This window comes from Gavia stellata, chromosome 9, assembly GCF_030936135.1.
Source record: "Gavia stellata isolate bGavSte3 chromosome 9, bGavSte3.hap2, whole genome shotgun sequence".
Taxonomy (NCBI): Eukaryota; Metazoa; Chordata; class Aves; order Gaviiformes; family Gaviidae; genus Gavia; species Gavia stellata.
Genome location: NC_082602.1, coordinates 13094329 through 13116008, shown reverse-complemented (window position 1 = coordinate 13116008; position 21680 = coordinate 13094329). Strand labels below are relative to the sequence as shown.

General features: G+C 36.6%; 1 protein-coding gene across 1 annotated transcript in view; it reads left to right on the top strand.

The window, feature by feature from the left end:
• The window catches only part of RET (ret proto-oncogene), a 44204-nt gene extending 22734 nt beyond the window's left edge, over positions 1–21470 (top strand). Inside the window, exons 12-21 of the mRNA XM_009809770.2 lie at positions 991–1247; positions 2396–2543; positions 6304–6411; positions 7979–8193; positions 8302–8424; positions 11308–11378; positions 15451–15588; positions 17545–17644; positions 19276–19363; positions 21313–21470. Coding sequence (XP_009808072.2) covers positions 991–1247; positions 2396–2543; positions 6304–6411; positions 7979–8193; positions 8302–8424; positions 11308–11378; positions 15451–15588; positions 17545–17644; positions 19276–19363; positions 21313–21470 — 1406 coding nt within the window. The remainder of the gene's footprint in view (positions 1–990; positions 1248–2395; positions 2544–6303; positions 6412–7978; positions 8194–8301; positions 8425–11307; positions 11379–15450; positions 15589–17544; positions 17645–19275; positions 19364–21312) is intronic.
• The last annotated feature ends 210 nt before the right edge of the window (positions 21471–21680 follow it).

Here is a 21680-nt window from a genome sequence, read left to right as displayed (position 1 = left end):
TCTTTAAAACTGAATTGTTTGGAATAGATCTCAATTTACTCTTTTGAGTAAATTTTCTATAGACATAAGAAGAAAAAGAGGAAGTGTAAAGCTTCTTGGTTTTACCTTTATTTATTTTTTTTTTAAATTCTAGAAAGATATTGTGCTGTTTCCACTTATTTCTGGGGTACAGGTTGCAGATGTAGCTAAGTTAACTGTATCTGAAGTCAGGATTATCTGATGAACAACAGTGCAAGGACTGTATTTTGGATCTCTCCGTTTCTTCCAGAAGTGACTCCCTAGGAATGCTGTCTAGGGGCACATAGGCTTAAAGAAACTTAGTTTCCAAAGTAAGACACTAAAAGTGCTTCTGCAAAAAGGGAAGTAGTAAATGGGGAGGAAAAAATGCATATTACTTTAGAAGCAGTTGCAGCATTAGGCAATGTTTTCAGAAATAATTATTTTGTTAAATACAAAGCAAAGATATTCTAAGTCTCCTTATAATCTAAAAAGTTCAAGAGAAATATTCTTTAATGTCTCACAGTTGACATAATGAATTAAATCCACATTTGAATATTATTTTATTTGATGGGTTGAATGGCTCTAACATAAACTGTTGTCCACAAGCAAAATTCAGTTATATGTCTCCAGAGCGATAAGTGGTATCAGAAGATCAATATATGGTAGGCTGGGTCTTAAAGAAGAGTGTCAGAAGTAGCCTACATCTATAAGGTAAGGAATATAGGGTCAAGCTACCTATCCTTACATTTACACAGGCAGTTAGGCAAACAATTACCTGCTGGTGTCCAAAATAAAGAAAGAATTGGTAGGTACAATGGGAATATTTGCAAATTCTCAAATTTCATTGAGAAAATAGCTATTAGGTTTTCCTCTAGGTTTTTAAATGATTTTGAGTTCTGCTTCTGTCACACCTGTACGTGCCATGTGCACTGCCAAATCAGAAGTAGGAGACAACAAGCAAAATTCTAAGAAGCTCTTCTTGGTCCACAGAGCAACTATGTGATGACGTGTGCAAGACTGTGATAGCAGGGGCAGTACTGCTGTCCTTCATCATCTCTGTGCTGCTTTCTTCCTATTTCATCCATCGTTACCACAAGAACTCTCCAAAGCCACCAATTGCCTCTGCAGAAATGACATTCCGGCGCCCAGCCCAGTCCTACCCCATCAGTTATTCTTCCACTAATGTCCGCCGACCTTCTTTAGATTCCATGGAGAACCAGGTGTCTGTAGACACCTTTAAAATACCAGTAAGCCTGACATTATTTTGCATGCTCTTTTTCTATGTCTTTTTGATTCCTAAAGAATGTTGTTTATGCATGCAGAAAGTGTTACAGAAATGCAACCTCTTCATAGAAATAGCCAACTCAAATAACTAAAACAGAAGTTGTGTGTACAGGCAGGGAACTGAAGACAGTTAATGAGTAATTGGATAAACCGTATATTATTCCGTTTTTGTTTTGTTTTAATATAATGTAACATCTTAGGTCTAATTTGAGTCAATATTTTTTCCTAAATGTAACTATACATTTGACAGTAGTGTGGTTTTACTTTTCCAATTAAATACAAGTAATCAGTAGGTTTGTAGTCTCTGTGATGAGCTGTAGTATCACAACAAGGGTAAGTTTAAAACAAAACAGACTGTAGGCGTCAGCTGGAGTGTGAGTTTTACCCTCATTTTAAGGATTTTCGCCCAGTCACACTATCATACCTTTAACCTATTTTTTTCTGTGTTGAATCACATACTATTCAGGATGCCTGCCAGCTGGTGCATTTTCATGGGCCGACAGGGTGGAGAAACATTGCCACTTTATATAACATATGTGGCAACATCAAATCTATTTGGATGTTAGATATTGAGGTCTTCACAGACCTTGTGCTCTGTTTGCTTTATTTTCTTGTCTGGTTTGTACATCTGTCATCATTTTGCAACCGTAAGGCTTAATAACACTAACTTCATAAGAGGAGGTTTGTTGTTTCTGATGAACTCTTAAGGGAAAGCCTTATTCTGTGAGTAAAACTGATTTACTTCTCTGTGAATTCCAAGGTCACATATTCATAGTTATTCTGAAAGCAAGCATTTTTCCTGTATCACTTCATGTTTCATTTGTATCCAATTTCCCAGGCCTGTAAATATAATCCATTATCCATAGACTACATGTACAGCCTGTTGTGAAGTAGGTGATTTCAAGGTAATGAAAAAACACTTTCCAAATACCTAGGGATTCAGAAGCTTTTATAGGAATACACTGCTATTGATAAAAAGAGCAACCCAACATTGTACACCAAAGTGTACCTATTCCTGAAGAATGTTCTCCTATTGAACATTAATGCTTTGGGTGCAGCTAGCCACTCCTTTTCTTGCTTCATCTTATAGGGTTCCTTTTCTCTCCTGCAGGAAGATCCAAAGTGGGAATTCCCTCGGAAGAACCTGGTTCTGGGCAAGACTCTTGGAGAAGGAGAGTTTGGAAAAGTTGTCAAGGCAACAGCATTCCGACTCAAGGGAAGAGCTGGCTATACCACTGTGGCAGTGAAAATGCTAAAAGGTATGTTCATGTCTGGGTCTGAAATGATTTGAAAACTATTTGTGTAACCTCTGAATGGTTTTTAAGAGGGGCTAGCATGAAAGTAGAAGGTCAGCTAAAACCAACCATTGTCACAGCCTCCATTTTTTCCAGCATGCTGTTATATTCTGACAGATTTCTTTCTTTAGGAGCTAGCATCACATTGATCCAAATAAGTAATTTCCACAAATTCTAACTCATGATGTGCAAGGAGCCTCTGACTTAAGATAGCAAATGTGTTTAATTTTGTTTGGCATTGATGGAAATATTGCAAGGGCTTGAAAAAGCTTCCCGCTACCCAGTTTTCTTTGACAAAGCTTTTTAAATAAAACGTGTTATAATCATGTCAAGAGACATAATAGACCTATTAAGTTACTTTCCTGATTGAGAATTCCATCTACGTTTATACTTTCTGATCTGCTTTTCAATTACTAGGCGCTTTGCCAAGCTGGGCTGAATAGCCTAGTGCTGTCTCCTGGTGTCTTTAGTTTTCCCTAAGACATTAAAGCTGGGGAAAAAAAGTATGCCTAGATAATGTTGAGATGGTAACATGAGACCTTGAGCTCTTGTCCCCGTCTCTGTTCAGTAGTTTTCATCCCCAAATATACCTGCTTCTTTCCCATATAGAAAAAGAAATTGTACTGAAAGAAAACCATGAAAAAATTAATGTTTTTGCTTGGTCTCTGAAGTAGAAAGTCTCCAGTATTACTGTACATTTCAGGTGGAAGCTGTTGTAACGCATGGCTTTTGCCACCTTTACAGTTATATGTGAGTATAGGTTTTACATATCTAATGTCTGAGCCTGCTTTCTAATAAGAACTTCGCTGGACATGCAATAATAGTGAAGGAGGTCAGTGGAAATACTCAAACCAGTTCCTTCAGAAGGCCATTTATTCACCGCAGTCTGAAAGATGAAATAGATATGAAAATTGTGTCCTTGTCTAATGTCTTATGTACTAGTTCCTATGTACATGTAGTCCTTACCTATCAGGCACCTAGGAATATATGAGACAAAGAGGGGAAACAACCTTCAGAAAGGTTTATGGATGCAAGAAGATTCCTTTAGCTGAGCTGCTAGCTTTAGCTGAATGACCTGAACTATACACTGCTGCTTATAAGCAAAACATATAATTATAGGAAAATGTTATACTACTTAACTACTATTTCTATTACATGCAAGATTGTTTTTTTTTTAAAAAAAAAACCCCACAAAACAGCACATCATCTGCTGCTTGAGAGCAAAGATGCTGCATATCCCATCATTTTACCAAAGAAGTAAATGCAATATGAAGCGCATGCCTGCATTGCAAGAGGTTCAGTGGAGAATAGGTCATATGGAGGAAAGCTAGGAACTAAGTCTTTTCAGAAGTGAAGACTAGTTAACCATTACTTGTAATACTCAAGTAATGACCTGTATATTGTTATCAACAGAATAGCCTTAGTAATAATTTTATTTTATATTTATTTGTGCACTTAATGCCACTGATTTTCTAGCACATTTTCATCAACAACTTGCAACTGAGTTAAGGTTCTAAGACATACTGGTAAACATGTTGCTTTTACTTGCAGATAATTTAACATTCAGCTTTCCCTAGCTATTATGAAGGAAAGAATTGACAGAATTGTTAATGCAAAGGAGTATCCCTTTATTTTAAACACCTTATTTTAATAAATTGATCTGACATTTACAGTAAAACTTCAGGCTCTAATGAATCCCTTTGTAATGTAAATTACACTGCAGATAATCACCTGAAATTCCGCTTTTCAACTTGACTGTGGAGAACATTTGTCATTCTGCAAATAGTTACCTGTTGTTACCAGTTTAACTTTACTGTTAACACATGACAACTCAAGTATAAGAAACATTGCATTATTCCACAGTGGTCTTTATAATGCTGTAAGGAAGTATAAAGGACAGTTATTTTTGGATCAGGCCAAGATCACCCATTCTTTCCCTGTAGCAGATGCAAAGGGGGTAATTTGTCTAAGCATTAGGGACTCTGCACTGCCTGATCTTTAAAAGGGAATGGCCTCCTGCTTATTGCATAAAACGTATCTCCCGCCTGAGCTGCGCATATGAGCACAATCTGTGGTTAAGAACAGGCCAGGGTATGACTCTCCCTACTTTGTCAACTTGGTGTTACATACTGGGGAGGGAACAAGGAGCAGGAAGTAATTAGCTGAGCCAAAATAGTCTTGGAGCTATGGATGGAGGTTTAAAGGAACAGAGGGATAATTTTTTCAGGCCATTATTACCACTTTTCTCATATGAATTAAATCTGACCTCCTGCATGATACAAATGCCCTCATTACAATAAAATTAAAGGGGAAAATCCCAAATAATACATAAATAGACATTATTCACAATTTGTAAAAACAAGGGGCATAAAGCTTCAGAGCTAATTGTCTCCATTTGTGCACTATCAAAGGTTATTTTTCCAGCAGACAAACAGGCATGGTACATGGGGAACTTTGTTCTGTTCTTGCACATGCTACACAGTTCCAGAGCTAGAAAAATAAGACTTTCTCACAGGTGTTAAGTTGATGTTGTTCATTTTTGTTTTACATAAATGCATATTTTTTGTAGTCCCTATCAGTAGTGAGAGACCATCCGATCTTGTACTCCCTGGGGTAGAAGACTCTGAAGTCTGAGTGGAGGTTCAGACTATAAGATAATATATGGCAGATACAAACATATAGTACCAATACAAATATATAGTAGAACAGAATAAAAAATTATCATGACCAGGGCAAACTATTAGCACACGTATTTTTAATGGATATGTAAATAAATCCTTTGGTGCTTACAGCCTTTATGGAAAAATACACAGTACGGGACCAAAGATCAGAAGCTGAACTTGTTTTTTATTAAGGTGATCACATACTTGTCAACTGCCCAATAATAACATGCTAGGAACTATCCAGGGAGGTTCTGTGTGTCAGAAAGATTAAGGATGAGGTAGAAAAAGGGTTATCTCTGACCTATGGTGTCTTTGTGACTAAAGATCTCCTTCAAGCCCCAGTGCATTCAAAGAGGAAGTTTGTTAGAAGAATTCTGCAAAAACAAAATGCTTGAAAGGCTAAGAAAGCCTCTAGGGGCTATAATATTGTCATATGATTCCCACTGACATCAGCAAAGTCTGCATACATGTCTTCCAGTAAAATCAATCTGAACTGTATGTTTAGCTTCTGAACTCTAAATCTGGATGTCTGCTACAAGCGTAAGCTAGTAGATTAGTGGATTTTTATTCTGTCAGAAAATGTATTTAGGAGGAGGAGGGCTATATCATGGGAGTTAACTGAGTGAGCCTTTTTTGTTTGATCAACATAAAATCTTGGCTTTTATATGCTTCTGAAGTTTTGATTGCACTGATTCACTCTAAAAAGTCATCTTAGAACACTAGAAAAGGTCTGTAATAATTTCATGGCATCTGCAAGACATTATAGACTCTGGTCCTGATTCTTGGCTGACCTGCTCTTTCTGTAGTCATTTGTATCAGGGCGGAGTGATTACAGCAGGTTACCAAACCAGAACAGCAGCAGTCCCATTCACTTGGTTCTGATATGAATGACTGCAGGTAAGTGGAGATGGGGAAAATTCTCTCCTGTGGGGAAGTACGGAGTTTTCGAACCTTTTGCTAATTCCAGGAGAAAGGGTTGATCTCATACTTCAGACGGTATGTAGAGAACTCTTCAGTAATGCTTTCCTAACCACAACTGTGTGTTTGGACACTTTCTGCAGAAAATGCTTCCCAGAGTGAGCTGCGAGATCTACTTTCGGAGTTCAACCTTTTGAAACAGGTGAACCATCCTCATGTCATCAAACTTTATGGAGCCTGCAGTCAAGATGGTAAATACTAGAAGCTCGTTATTAAGATGAAAGTGTCAAGCAAGGGAATAAAGAGCAGTTTGTTGATGGGTTTGGACCACTGCTTAATAACTGCTAAGCACCTTTTAAATTTGCTGCTAGCTGAAAAATGAGGGACATATAAGAAAAGCAATGTTTGAAGGGAAGGGGAAACGCTAATTCAGTGTAAGTAAGCATTCTTCCTGTGGTGTTCTTCAATACGCATTTTGATTCTGAAGCTGTTTTAAATTTAGCCAATCTACTACCAATTCTCTTCCAATCAGTATAAATTTTTGTATTATGTTGATGCTCAGTAAGTGTTTTCAAATATGGGTTATATTTAAAGTTTAATGAAGTTTTCATTATTGTTGTTATTATTCATACTAAAACAATGATTTGAGGCCTGAGCCAGGGAGTGAGATCTCCCTTTGAAACAAACAAACAAACCCAAAACCAAAACAAACAACAAAAAAAAGACAACTACAGATCCTTTTGTTAAAATATAGCTGGCTACTTAGATTGAGACTCAGTTCTCCTCCTCTGCAACAAAACAAATGAAATATTTGCTAAAAGCCACAGTCACTGAAAGGTATATTTCAAGGGGGGAAATTTTCAAAATATGTGTTATAAACTGCCAATGAAGCAAATTTTCATTGTTGTGCATAGGAATTGATCTGAATACTTTCTGTTCGTGTTAAATGAAGTTGCATCGCAACATCCTCTTCCTTTTCCATCTGTAATTATGCAGCCTAAAATCACAGTATGCATGTTGCAACCTTGGGCAAAGGCCTGCCGCCTTTGCCCACCCAGTTCTGTTGCAAGTGGCACTTATAGTTGTAGACAGAGAATATAATTCAGGACTGAGTCACCTCTGAGTCTTAGCAAGGTAATGAACCAGCAGGGCAGGATATATATATATATTTTTTTTTTTTTTTCAGTACAATGTATTTTTTCATCCCAAAGGAAGTGAATTGTTTCTGCATCACAGGCTTTTAATAAATATCAAGTTAATTCATTAGCGTATGGGGTGGGAGGGCTTTGATAGAGCAGACAAATGTATTTAGCATTAAAGCACTGAGTGGATATTATTCATGTGGGTAATGGGGGAGAGAAACTAATGGATTGCAACGTCAGAATGTTTCTAAGTGCTCTGTAAAGGCACCTTAAATGCAACATTGGAATGAGCAGATGATTTGTGAGCTCAGTATCACGCATGCCAGAAAAGTATTTTGATTTTAATTTTTTTTTTAAAGTTTCTCTAAGGTGGGCTGTTTCACAGGTCTGATTTGTAAGAAGGTTGTTTCTTTTTTAGTCTCAAATTATCTAGATGAGGGAATATAGGCAAGAGCCTGAATTCTGCTTTGATTTAGGCTGAAACTCACTCACTTGAGGATGTAAGCTAAAAATATTCTATGATTCCATGGCTGATTCAGTGCCTTTTAGCTAAAGGTCGGAGGTGTCTAGAGCCTCTGACTGTTCAAAACAATGTGTTGATTAGAAGAGACTTTTTTGGAAAAAAAAAAAAAGGTTATCTATTAATTGTTTACCTCTCTGTGTTTGTTTATTTCAGGCCCACTGTATTTAATTGTGGAATACGCTAAATACGGCTCCTTGCGCAGTTTTCTGAGAGAAAGTCGAAAAGTAGGACCAAGCTATGTGGGTAGTGATGGCAACAGAAATTCAAGTTATTTGGATAATCCTGATGAGAGAGCCTTAACAATGGGAGATCTGATCTCATTTGCATGGCAGATATCACGAGGAATGCAGTACCTTGCAGAAATGAAGGTAGGGCAGTGTGATAGTGACCTGAGCATGTCCTTGTGATAGATGGACATGTCAGCAGTTCGTTCTTCCACAAGAAGCATAAACACTATTGTTGGTTTCTTCCTAAAGCTTGTCCATCGTGATTTAGCAGCCAGAAATGTATTGGTGGCAGAAGGGCGCAAAATGAAGATTTCTGATTTTGGCCTCTCCCGTGATGTTTATGAAGAAGATTCATACGTCAAGAGGAGCAAGGTACAGTGCATATTAAACACAGTAGTGGGAATTATTACCTAATCAAAAGAATGAATTTATACTGCAGGACTTGAGCACAAAAGAAAAAGATAATAGCTATTTTTTATTAACTTAGAATAATTCTCTATTTTAAAGAAATAAAAATGAAGATGAAGCAAAATTATGAGCTTAATCAGTGGGACAGTAATAAATAAATGTGTAAAAAATGTGTCATATTTAAGTCACCATTACCTCCTCGACCTTTTTTTGTTGATTCATCAACAAAACCAATTTATTTCTAATATATGAAAGTTAATAAAAGAAGGGTCACTGTGATGATTAAGGCCTTGGAGCATCTGACATGCAAGGAGAGGCTGATAGAGCTGGGTTTGTTTAGCCTGGAGAAAAGAGGGTTCAGGGGGATCTTATTGATGTGTATAAATACCCAACAGGAGGAAATAATGCCAACAGAGCCAGACTCTTCCCAGCATGGCCGAGTGACAAGACAAGAGGCAATGGGTGCTGTTTTAAATATGAGAAATTCCATTTCAAGAAAAGAAAAAAATTTTTACTGTAACAGTGCTCGAACACTGGAACAGGCTGCCCTGAGAATCTCTCTCCCTGGAGATATTCAAAACGTGGCTGGAAATGGTCTCAAGAAACCTGCTGTGGCTGACCCTGCTCTGAGCAGAGGGGTGAGGTCCCTGCCCACCTCAGCGGTTCTGTGATCCTGTGAAAAGTTGCAAGACAATATGTAAAGAGTAGGATGAGATCTGCTGTTTTTTAAAAGCAATGTGCCAAATAGTCTGTAATAAATTATTTCTTTTTCTTAAGGCTAGAGAGTTCACACAGGATGCTTAAAAACAGCATGTGTTTTGTTAATGTAAATACAGAAGAATGACACCTTTTTCCATTGCAGGAGCTTTTAATTATTAATCTTATTACAGGTAGAGGGCAACCCATTTTTAAATGAGGTGGGTCCTCTCATTTATCCAGTTCCTCATCACACTGCTTGAAAACACAAACAAAAAACCCCGTAATTTTCCTCTGCCTCTTTTCCTATTAATAAATAAAAATATAAACAAAAAAATCCCAAGGAGTTGAAAAAAATGCAGGCAATTTCTATAAAGATCCTAATTTCAGGAATTACCACATCTATGTAGAAGATGTGAAGCAAAGCCCTCCTACAAATACTTCCAAATGTATGAAAGATACGAAATCTTAATCAAAATGGCACATCACAGGTCAGGGTAGATTAGGAGCTAATGCTACTTGCCAGAAGTTATTTAAAGCAATTCTATTTTGCCTGCCAGAGTAAATTATTATCAGGTGCCTCGATACAGTTCTTTCTGCTCGCAGTGCTCATGGCAGGGTTCAGCTTACAGTAATATTTCACCTGTAGGACTGTGCAAAGGAAATTTGATAGAAAGATGAGTTGTTCAGTCACATCGCTGCTTCCCTGAAAATAAACGGTTGAGCATAATAACTTTGAAACAAAGATAAGTTAAGGCTTGTGATTTACTTATTCTTGTAAAAATTACTGTTACATACAGCAAGCCAAATCCTACCTTCTCCCTGTTTGCATCCACCTGTCACTGACATCAGCAGGACTTTAACAAGTCAATCCGAGGCCAGACTGTGACATTCACTAACACCTACTTTCTATTGATTCTAAGATAAGTAATGTTGGTTCAGTTTTTTCTGTGACTTAATATGAAAGAGATGCCAACAGATTTTTTTGCATGTGAAAATTTCAGAATTTTATGAAAAGATTTCCATAAATACCGTGAATTTTTAGTTTAGCTTTCCCTGTTTTTTCAGGCCAGTTTGTGTGAATGTTTTGTAAGTCAAAATAAGTTCTGAAGAAAAAAAACCTTTTGGAAGGCATGATCATATGTAAAAGGGCTTTACCACGTTCACTTAGCTATCTTCTGATGTATGTGTTTTACATTGATCTATACCAGTTGTTCTGTATTTTAAGAATGATGCATTTACATAAAGGCAGTTTCATTTTATTTGGCAGGGTGTTGATGTACTGAATGGATTTTCTCTTTACTTCTGAGTCACTCATCACTGTAGTATTCTTCAGAGCCTAACAAGCACCTGTCTGCTTGCATAGTGAAATAGGGAAAAGAAAAAATTGAGAGGAAGGAAGAAGGAGAAGTTTCCAATCCTACTGAAACAGTTGTTGTATATACATATGAATTTCATGAGAAGAAGAAATAAGGCATATGAATGCTGGTGATATTGTGAAGGTTATGAAACATCTTGGAAATCTTGCAAAGCTAGATTTTCATCAATATCTGGGGCAGATTTCTCAGATTTTATCAGTGAATTTCTGCCAGGGAAAGTAGCAACTTGTAGATTCAATTTAGTAACCAATAACCAAATATGACTGTCCAGGTACAGTTCTGAAACCTAAGGTATCTTAACATCTAGGTGCTGCTTCCATTTATGCATCATCCCTGATATAGATGAGATAGCTCTTCCATCATTCCCCACCATTTTTGCATTTGCACATTTCCCAAAAGCAATGATGTGTATCCTTTTAGAAGACAGACATTCATGTTTGAAGAATATAACTCTTTGGATGAAGCTCTTTGTTAGGAGGAGAATTGAGTTTATCTGACTTAAACTGGTGACCATCTGGAAAAACCCCCACAGTATCTTATTGTACATAATTAGATTACTGAAGCGTGTGGAATGGAATGAATGAGTGACTGTAAAAACTCTTACAATTGTTGTTCTCACTTTTTTTCTTATGAAATGCCAAATCATTCAGTCCATTGGAAAATTAATTAGAGTATGGATAAAGTATCTGTTACAGTTTTGAAGATCTTGGTTTTCCACTTGGAAACTTAATTTTCTGATGAGTTAATTGCATTGTTGCTTTTTTCCTCCTAGGGTCGGATACCTGTTAAATGGATGGCCATAGAGTCCCTGTTTGATCATATCTATACAACACAAAGCGATGTGTAAGTGTGAATTCTTGCATTCTTTGTGGTTTATGTACTTATTTAAGGAGATGAGAGAGGAAGCACAAGAAGGTACATAGTAGCCAAAGCTGTTACTTATACAAAGAGACATGAAGAACACAGCCTGAATGGCACCATCAGCTGGCAATGATACGTAAGATTTTTGCTGTTGAATTAAATCTGAAGAAAAGATTATCAGAGGTATTTAGGTACACAATTTCTGATGCTACAGATCAACAAGGGTTGGATCTGTTCATGTGCCATGGTTGCCTTTGAATATATAGACACAAATTAGTCTTTGCTAAAGATAATGGCCATACCCAAACTTCCCAGCTCGTGTTCATCACTTGTCTGTAACACTTGCTGGCAGACGAGGGAAGAAGAAGGGAAGAAGAATTTAATGCCTGGCCTCACACCTATTGAAATCAATGAGAAAATTCCAATTAATTTTAATGACAGCCAGCTCAGATCTTAGGGGAATAGTCCAGTTCCAGTGCCAAGATGCAAGTTCATTTGCATGATTAGGGAAACAGAGATCCTGAAGATGGATATGCTCCTATCTCCACCTGTGACGATTAGGTGGCAAAGCAACCACAGCTAAGCTGTTTTCATATCTGATAAGCAAGGAGCCAGGCAGAGGAGTGTTTGTATACATTTCACTCCAGATCAGATACTTTCATTTCTTTCTCTCTGGGATGAATGATGCTTGTGACTTGTCACCAGGCAGACACTGTAAAACTAAGTATTATTTATTTAGGAGAAAAACCTCTAAGGGACTGCAAAAGCAGTGGTACTTATGCCTGATTTTCTGCTAGGTAGCATTTTGGGTAGCATTTTGATACCTTCCAAGTTTCCCTTGAAAAAGAATCTGACTAAAGTAATGTTTTCCTTAAACTCAAATGGAGTAAAACATACCAATCTCAATGACATTTCACTTTGGGGGAAAACACTTCGATAATAGCATTACGTGCAAATAGGAGCCTTTTGATTTGTACTTCTAAAATTATTTGCATCCACTTTTTACTCTTCTCTCTGCAGGTCAGAGCAGTTTTAGTGAAATAAGAGATTTTGCTTGCCTTGGAAATTCCTTACAAAATGAATTTCCAAAATATTTTCATTTACTTTGTTTCACTTGGAGTAAGAAAAGAAAAAAAGATTGGTGTCATTCTTGTGAGAATGTCACTTTTACTTAGGTCTGCTTACAGGTTTTTTTGGGTCTCTTTTTATCTTCCTCAGAGAATCCATTGTGCTGACCTGCTTCTCTACAATGACTTTTCCCAGAGAATTGTTAAAATTATTTTAAAAACTTCTTAGCATATTTTTAATTTCTTCGTTTTCTGCAAAACAGATTTGTCACTATGGTTTGGGGCCAGAACAGATTGTGTTATCATGTAACTGCCTCTTCTTTGATTGTTGATTGATCTTCTGGATCCAATACCATTCATCCCTGTTTGTTTTCCTAGTGGGCTGCTGTTAAGCCCAAGACCACATCTCTTGTACATGTGATACAACACCACGCAGAGGTTGCCCAGCTGGTGTCAAACAAGCTAGTTCAGAGCCCTGGGCAGCACGCTGGTGCTGTGTAGCTTTATTGATTCCCAGATCTGGATTAGTATCTCCATGTAAAGCCATGCTGATTTACCAGCTTTCTTGCAGATACATCAGGTAGTCTCAACAGAGCACTGCATTGTGTTTTGCAGGTCCACTTCAATACAATGGCATAAAAGGTCTAAATATCTGCCACACTTAGGCAGACATGCCACAAAGGCACACATGGTGCCTTTGACTCACTGGTGAGGTCACCTTCAGTATTTGTGTCACTATACGTGAAGTAATCTAGGAGTGTTATATAGCAGCTCCCAGTTTAGCCAAGTCCCTACAGAACAGTACTGAGACACACATAAAGTTGCAAAGTAAATCCTCTCCAGTGCTATGTTCCATGAATACCATTCCAACAGCAGGAAACTCATAAATGAAGTACTTTTTCTCCAGCACTGATTGTTATTTTAGATCACTGAAAATACTATTTTATTAATATTCTTTGTTATTTGTGGTGATGCAATTATATTTTAGGTGAACATATATATTAATACAGTCAACACAACTATTCCAATATGCTCTTTTTTCTGATACTCTGTATTTCTATTTTCTAGCCATTTCCTTCTAAAGCCTTTCTATATAGTTAGTGGTTAGCAGTGCTTAAGAGCAGTACCACTTGCCAGCATTTACAAAATCCTTTTCTGTTTCAGAGGTCGATGACATCAGTGGAAAGCTAGCCTACTGTCTTCCTCTTAACATTATATTTTTCTTTCCTGGCTTTTTCTGATCCAATTTTTATTCAGCAATAAACACAGCACAATGGGAATTTTTTCATCTCCCATTTCTCCTCCTATAGTACTTAATTTGTATAATGATTTGAAAGCATTGCAGCATTCTGTTCTAATATGCCCATTTACTAAATAACTTTAATTAAGAAATTATTCGTCTGATCCCTCCTTCCATATTCTGTAAAATTCCTCTTAAGCAGAAGAGGTGGATTTTAAATATAAAACCTGCCACACTACAAAGTTTATTTGAATTAATCAGGGACAGAATTATAACCTGATGGCAGAGCATAATTGGCTTCAAAAAGGGTACGAGGAGGTATATTAATAAAGTATATGAAAATGCTATAAATATTCATTAGCTTTCAAGAATGTGCAGAGTGATTAAAAATTAATTCAATGAATGGCATCAGGGAGAAAAACTGCAGCATACCACTTAGGACTGCGTGAGTCTCAGTTTGGCTTCTCTGCCCATTTTAGAAGTTTTATTGCTGTACTTTTGGCATTACCATTGTTCTTTAAAATGTGAGAAGCACAGGTGGAATGTAGTCAGACAGGAGGTGAGGTTTGTGGCTGACATTTTGAGATGGAATTTTCAAAGGGAATTAGACACTGCTCTCTGGTTTGGCATTAGGTGTGTAACACTTCCTAAAATCATCTTAAAAGTGGAGTTTTCACAGAAATTACCCAATAATGAGAGCACAAAAGCTAACATTTGTCATAAATTCTATGTAATTTTTCTTCCAGGTGCATCCCATTGAGTATCCCCTTTGAGTGAAACAGTGTTGGCTGGTTTCCTTCATTTTGAACATCCAAATTTTGGCAGTTCTGTCAGTTGAGCAGATTCAGAGTAATTTGTAGCCGCTTTGTGTCTTGAAAAAGCCTTCCACTAAGGAAAGAAAAACATTTTTGCTTCTCTTCTCCTGGCCTGCCCTCCACAAATAGACTAATTTAGTCTCTCTAAATATTTCCAACCCATTGAGCAAGGTCTTTTTGTTTGAGCTTGTCAATAAAGTAGGTTAAAAAGTCACCATTTCTTCTGTTAATTTCAGAAAACAGTTTCTTCTGTCTTCTGTTCTATGTTAAACTATATTTTAGGCATTTGGTATTTCCAGAATAAATTCTTTCCTCTTTCATCAACTCTAAGAAGAAAATTGAGCCCTGAATCACTGAAACGGTGCAGCAGACCAGCTGAAATCAAAGGTGTTGCTTATGATTGAAATAAACATGTTGTGCATATAAAGAAACCCAACCTCATAGTCAAGACACCAAACCAGTCCCTTGGTAACTGGTTGAGCCAGCCTGTGTAAATTTAGACAATAATTTCTGAATAGGACTATAAGGGCTAATTAGGGAGGTTAGACTCCCTCTGTAGCCAAAGGAAAAAGAAAGGTACCTCCAGGAGCACTGTACAGAAGAGGAACAAGCCTTTGGGCTGGGCCACCATGGGAAGAACTTTCTCTTTCTGCTGTCTAGAGAAGATGGGCCTTCCCAGGATGCAGTTAGCTTTTGTCAATGGACAAAAGAGGTGTATCCCTTATCTCTACTGTCTTGATTGCTAATCTTTCTAATGAACAGTATTTGGGAATAAGGATGGCCCTATATGCATCTGTATGGTCCCTTAGGCTCAGCAATGTCTTGAATTTGGTTGGGTTCTCAAAACACTAGAAAGAGATTTGTTGGGTGAAAGCCACACTAAGTTCTTGAAACCCAGCACTCTAAATAAAAGCTCATTTTCTCTTTTTCAGATGGTCATTTGGAGTTCTGCTATGGGAGATTGTAACTTTGGGAGGCAATCCCTACCCAGGTATTGCTCCTGAAAGACTCTTTAACCTCCTAAAAACAGGCTATAGAATGGAGAGACCAGAAAACTGCAGTGAAGAAATGTAAGTAGCTCTTGATCTGAGTAGATTCATAAAACATCTCTTGAGTAAATACATTTTTTAAAAAAAGGTTTAAATAAATACCACATAAATACTATTCCGTGTATCTCAGAGCTATAATCAAAATATGCAGCGCTCAAAAGAATGTAATGAAATCAGTGAACAGTAAAGTGCAAGAAAAGAATTGCCAACTGAGTGTTTGCAGCTACATCCAAAATATTTGTAGGATATCAAATAACACACTTGCCAAACAATTGAAAGAGTTTGAATATTCAAAACTTTTGAGGGTGGGCTGAGGAGAGAATTTCATAAAACACAGTGCTAGCTGAAATATTCAAGAAAATGTTCCAGTACTTCTCTGCAAATGAGAGAGATGTTCCATCCACAGTCGTTGTCTATTAGTTGTCTTGGCATTACATAGCAGAAAGGATACCTTGACCCAGAAATCTATACCCTAGAAGACACAAATTTTCTGTGACTTGATAAGCCCATAGCAATTTCTTTTCTAATTGGATACAGTTCATATTTTATTGGCTGATTTATTAAAACACTCTCAAGGTGAAATATCTTCTCTCTGTGGTTCTTCCACGGCATTTGGAGATGAGGCATGATTCTATGTTCAGCCTGCAAATCTGGTCATAGGTTTTTTTAGAAAGTTACCAGGCTATAATCATTATGACATCTCTTTTGACTGATTTTCAGTATGAAGGATGCTTTGGCCAGATCCAGGCTGAGAAAATACAGTATAAATAATATATAGATATATTTTTTTTTTAATACCATATACAGAGAAAAAACATTAAGGGTTTCTGAATTTAGGGCAGGGTAGAAGTTTACAAATGTCACTGGCAAATATCCTCTAGCAAATACTTAATATTTAATTTTTTTGTTTGTTTCATCTCAACAGGGAATAAGACTTCATTCCTCAAACATATGTTATATCATTGATAATTATTAGGTTAGGCAAGCTGACTATGTCTGAGTTTCTTTTTTTATTCAAGCCACATCATGGTTTTCTGACTGGTTTAGATTTTTTCTGTTTTACTCAGAAATTTTTCTGACAGCCTTTGAGAGCTCACTTTAAGGACCATTTTGCTTAAATTGTATTCTCCGCTTTATCCAGTCAAGTAAGAGAGAGATCATGGATGAGGGCAAAAATTGCAATGCTTTTCAGTAGCTTGCTGTAGTTCTTGTAGCCAAGTATTTCCACAATTAGAGCACTTCTGTGAATAGATCACTTAGTCCTGAAAACACTTGAGCTAGAAAAATAGCATGAATGGCACAAGTTGGAGAGTTACACATCCAGAACTTGGACAATGTCTGATAGTCACTCAACTATAAAACTTCAATTCTGCTCCCTTTTGTTTCCATACTGTATGCTCTAGAAGGCAGTTAAAGACAGAATAAGAGTAATCAAAATAACAACAACAGAAGTAATCAAAAGAATGTTAGTTTGTGCAAATAGTCTTAAGTTAGGCTTCACTTTGAAGAAAAGTTTACAGAAACTTTTCAGAATTTAAACAAATGAAGAACAAAATTCTACTTTCTGATGTAACAGCAGAGTTTTCCATGTTGTGATGCACATCAGTGATGATATACAAATTTCTTCAAAGTCATATGCACACAAAATCAATTAGAAATCTGGCATGCTGCCTATACATGAGGTGGTCATTTGAGAAAGTGAAAATACTGAAAGAAACCCAAGACCACAGTCGTTCAAGGACAGCCAAGTGCATCATCATTTAAATCCATAAAGACTCAAGAAAATAAAAGCCCATTCTTGTGAATGTCAGTTGTTGATTCAAGGAAATGTTTAACAGAACACACGAAAAAAAGATCGATGTACTTGTGGATGGCCTCCATGCCACAGTTCAACTTCAGCACTGTAAATGATTTGAGCAGAAGCATGATCCACTTCTAACAATTTATTTTTTTTTTTCACCTTGCGGTGGGTCACAGGTACAACCTGATGTTGCGCTGTTGGAAGCAAGAACCCGATAAAAGACCAACATTTGCTGAGATCAGCAAGGAACTAGAGAAAATGATGGTGAAGAGTAGGGTAAGTGTGGGAATGTATGAGTTTTTGAAAGTTTTTGTGATCATCTGAGTTTAAATATACAAAAATAATGATTTTGGTTTTTTAAAAAAAGTAATTTACTTCTCATCAAATTTTGAAGCATTTAAATATCTAGTTTCTTCCAAGTGCATCCAGCTTTTTTGAAAGCAGTACTGTTTCATAGAGTGGCTTTGGTGACTTCAACCCTAAATGCAGATGAGTTATCCTTAATCTGTCTAGCTTCCTTAAATAAAAAAATTACTGTGAAAAGTTACTTCTAAATTGCAGTCCTCAATAAATAACCCTAGGAAGCACAGAACTAGAAGACTGCAGTATTTCCTTGAATCTGATCTAGTTATACGATAATAGCAACAGAGATAAGAAATCTGTTATGATTCCACCATTCTGAGTTACTTCAAAACTATTGTAATCCTGTATAGACTTTCTTTGAATGAATGGATGCTGAGGTCTAAAAATAAGTCCAAATTGCATATATTTATAAAATGTAGACATACCTCCTTGCACATAAACACATATTTTTTTAAAAAAAAAAATCCTACTAGTTATGGGAAGGGGGGCAGTTACAAATGAAAATCAGGAAATACAGCAACCGTTATCAGATTTGAGAATGTGATGGCATTTACATTGGGTGCAAAAAGGACTAATAAACAAATGGGAACAATTTTGTTCAGAATGTGAATGTAAAAATAAGTTCTAAATTAAAAATGGCAAAGTGAAAGTTCTGGACTGTACATTAAATCACTCTGACTTGTCAACCACTAACTTATAGCTGCTGAGAACCAGTACGCAAATGATCTGCATGTCCAGTGACAGACTTGTAATACAGAGGCTGGCAAGTTTTCTGAAATTTTCATCATCGTTAAAACCAAAGCCAATCCAAAATAGAGCTCGACAAATTAGTCATTTTTCTTCTTGCTTTTCTGAATGAAAAATTCTGAAGATTTTTCAATTTATAAAATTGGGTAACTTTACCTTTTTAATTTCAGTAAATTTCCAAAGGCAAAGCCATTTTGAAAGGAAAAAATACATTTTTAGATCAGTTAAAAATGCTTCACATTTGGTTTTTGCATCAAAGCACTTCAGCAGCATAGATTAAAATGTATGAATTCTATGGTTGACCTAAATATTTAGTTTTAGAACAAGAGCAGCAAAAGCTTTATTTGACAATATTTACACAGCTAATTTTATACATGATTATGTAATAGTTTTTGTACAATGATGAGATCTGAGTACCTTCTCCTTTAAGTGCACACATGTATCTATATATAAATTCCAGGCATACGTATATATCAGGCATAACAGAAACTGAATGTCAAACAAATCAGCAAAGCCCTTTAACTTCTTGGTTATTTTACTGATGTACAGAATTAAGTAAGGGAAGTATTAATATGTCTCTAGCATGTCTAGTGTTCTGACAAATCAGATACTTCCAAAGATGCTATGGTTGCAGAAAGGGAGAGCCTACTCAGGTGCTAGAGGTACTGTCAAAAGACAAAAGCAGTGAGGTCTGCAGTTACCTGTTTTAAAGAAACCAGGTGCACATTCAGCTTTTATACCCAACCAGCAACACTGCCACATACGTTAACCCAGCTTTTTCTGTGTTCACTTCTTAGGACTACTTAGATCTTGCAGCTTCCACACCTTCTGATTCCTTACTTTATGATGATGGGCTCTCAGAAGAGGAGACACCACTCGTGGACTGTAATAATGCTCCCCTCCCTCGAACCCTCCCTTCCACATGGATTGAAAACAAACTCTATGGTAGAATTTCACATGCATTTACTAGATTCTAGCAACACAAAAAAAATGATTTTTCTTCTGCACTGTTCTCAGACTCTGTAACCCCATTACAGTGTTTCTTGTCTGAATGAAGCCAATCAAAATTTGCTTGGAAGCTTCTTTTGGGTTTTTTTGTTTGTTTGTTTTTTCTTTTGGTAAATGTCAAAGTTTGCATCAGGATCATCCTTTAGTCATTTTGCAGCTGTGTTTAAAATAAACGTTTTTAAAAGGATGTGAAAATAAGTAAAATGACTAGATATCATACAGTAAGAGAAAAAAAGATCAGGGAAGTATTCTCAGGGGAAATATAAAATGAGTATCTAATTCAACTATCCTGTTGGGAGGGGCTAGGAACATTTAAAGTACGTTAGATTCTGCAGCTCTAATTTAAGCAATAGACTTTTTTTTTTTAAAATACTCGGTTTTGCCATAGTTCAATGATTGGACCCATCTGCAACATTTTTCATTTATCAAGATGAATTTCTAAATTTCAGCTGCTGTTAATGCATTCTCGATCCATAAGCTAAAATGTCTATTTAATGTATCATAGAATGAAACCAGAGTATTATATACAGAAGGTAGAAATACTGTATATAAGTATTATATACAGATTAAATCAACGTGTAAAGTCCTTTGAAAATTGTGAAATAACAATGGGCATTTTGAAAGTACTCAGCTGTTTTCACGTCCTTTGATTTACTATGAAAATGTCAGTACTAAACCTTGATTGAATGATGTAGCAAGTGTTTTTAAAAAGAACATATGCTTTCATATTGTGATGGTGAGATGGACAGTAAAAATGGTTCTTGCCAAAACTCCTACATTTTGTCTCCTGATTAAATATTCTACATGTTTTTAGATATTTACTAACATCACAGATATTTTTTTTTCATTCTTCAAGCAGTACGACTTTTGAAAAGTTGGATCTTTTAGCTTAAAAGTTCCTATTAATACATGGCTTTGGGTTTATTTTTGATCTATACCCTAGCTATAATTTTCTTTAGTAGGTTCCCCCAACTCATGTTCACTTTGGGGCCGGATTGTTAAAAGAATGCGGTAAAAGAAATAGTTGCCATCGAGGTTGATGGCAGATGCTGAATGCTTAATAAGCAACAAAATCAGATTTCTGTTTTTGAAAATCTTCACCCTGCTATGGTTCTCTGCTTGTACAGCTGGATCAACATGGTGCTAAGCACTCTGCTTCCATTTTGGTGATCACTTCTGCCTAAACTGAGAAGCAATTACTGGACTCAATGCAAATAATTACATGCCTGAAATACACATTTAAATGCTGAATCAAGACAAGAGTGCTGAGGACTTTGTTGGACTTTACTCAGTTGTGCTCCTAGGATTTCCTAAAATTAAGCAGGGGATCCCTGGCAAGGGTGTGAGGGTGTCCCCAAAACCTCAGAAGCCAAAGGAAAGGCACCCATTTAAGTAAATGAAAATACTCTCAGTCATTAGAATGGACTTTGGATCCTGTCCCAAATAGGTTTATTAATTCTTGGGAGCACTTCCTGTACAGCAAGAACTTCCTCTTGCAAAGCAATATATTGCTACATGATTGTTAAAAAAGAAAATTATGGAAAGTTGGAGGCTCATCAGAAGAAAAATTATTAGCTTTTTATCATGCACACGTGCATGTGCGCACACAATTTTTTATCAAGTGAGCACTTTATTTTTTCAGGGTTTTTGCCTATATCTGAATTTGTGCTTCAGGGCTTTCGAAACATCATTCATATGAATTGATTTGGGACAAAATCCAGTGGACTGGCTTAAAATATTGAAGGGAGTTTTGCCAAGGGCCTTACTGTCTGCACATGAAGTTATGGTTCTTCAGTGCAGAAAAAATTATCTGTTTTCATTTTTAGGCATGTCATACCCGAACTGGCCTGAGGAGAGCCCCGTTCCACTCACAAGATTCGATGGCACTAACTCTGTGTTTTCAAGATATGCAAATGATAGTGTATATGCTAACTGGATGGTTTCACACTCAGCGGCAAAATTTATGGACAAGTTTGATAGCTAAAATTTTCTTTGTGAAAGGTAATGGACTCCTGAGGGGAACAAAGATGCAAAGAATGGAAAGTCCATTGGCTCGTTCTTTGTACAATCAACAACTAACTTTTAAATTGGCAAACCCTTTTATTGGTAGTTTCTAAAGTGTGTTATTCTTGCTGAAGATTATAATTGGTGACTTCCCCTTTCAGAAAACATATCAACACGGATAAGAGTTGTA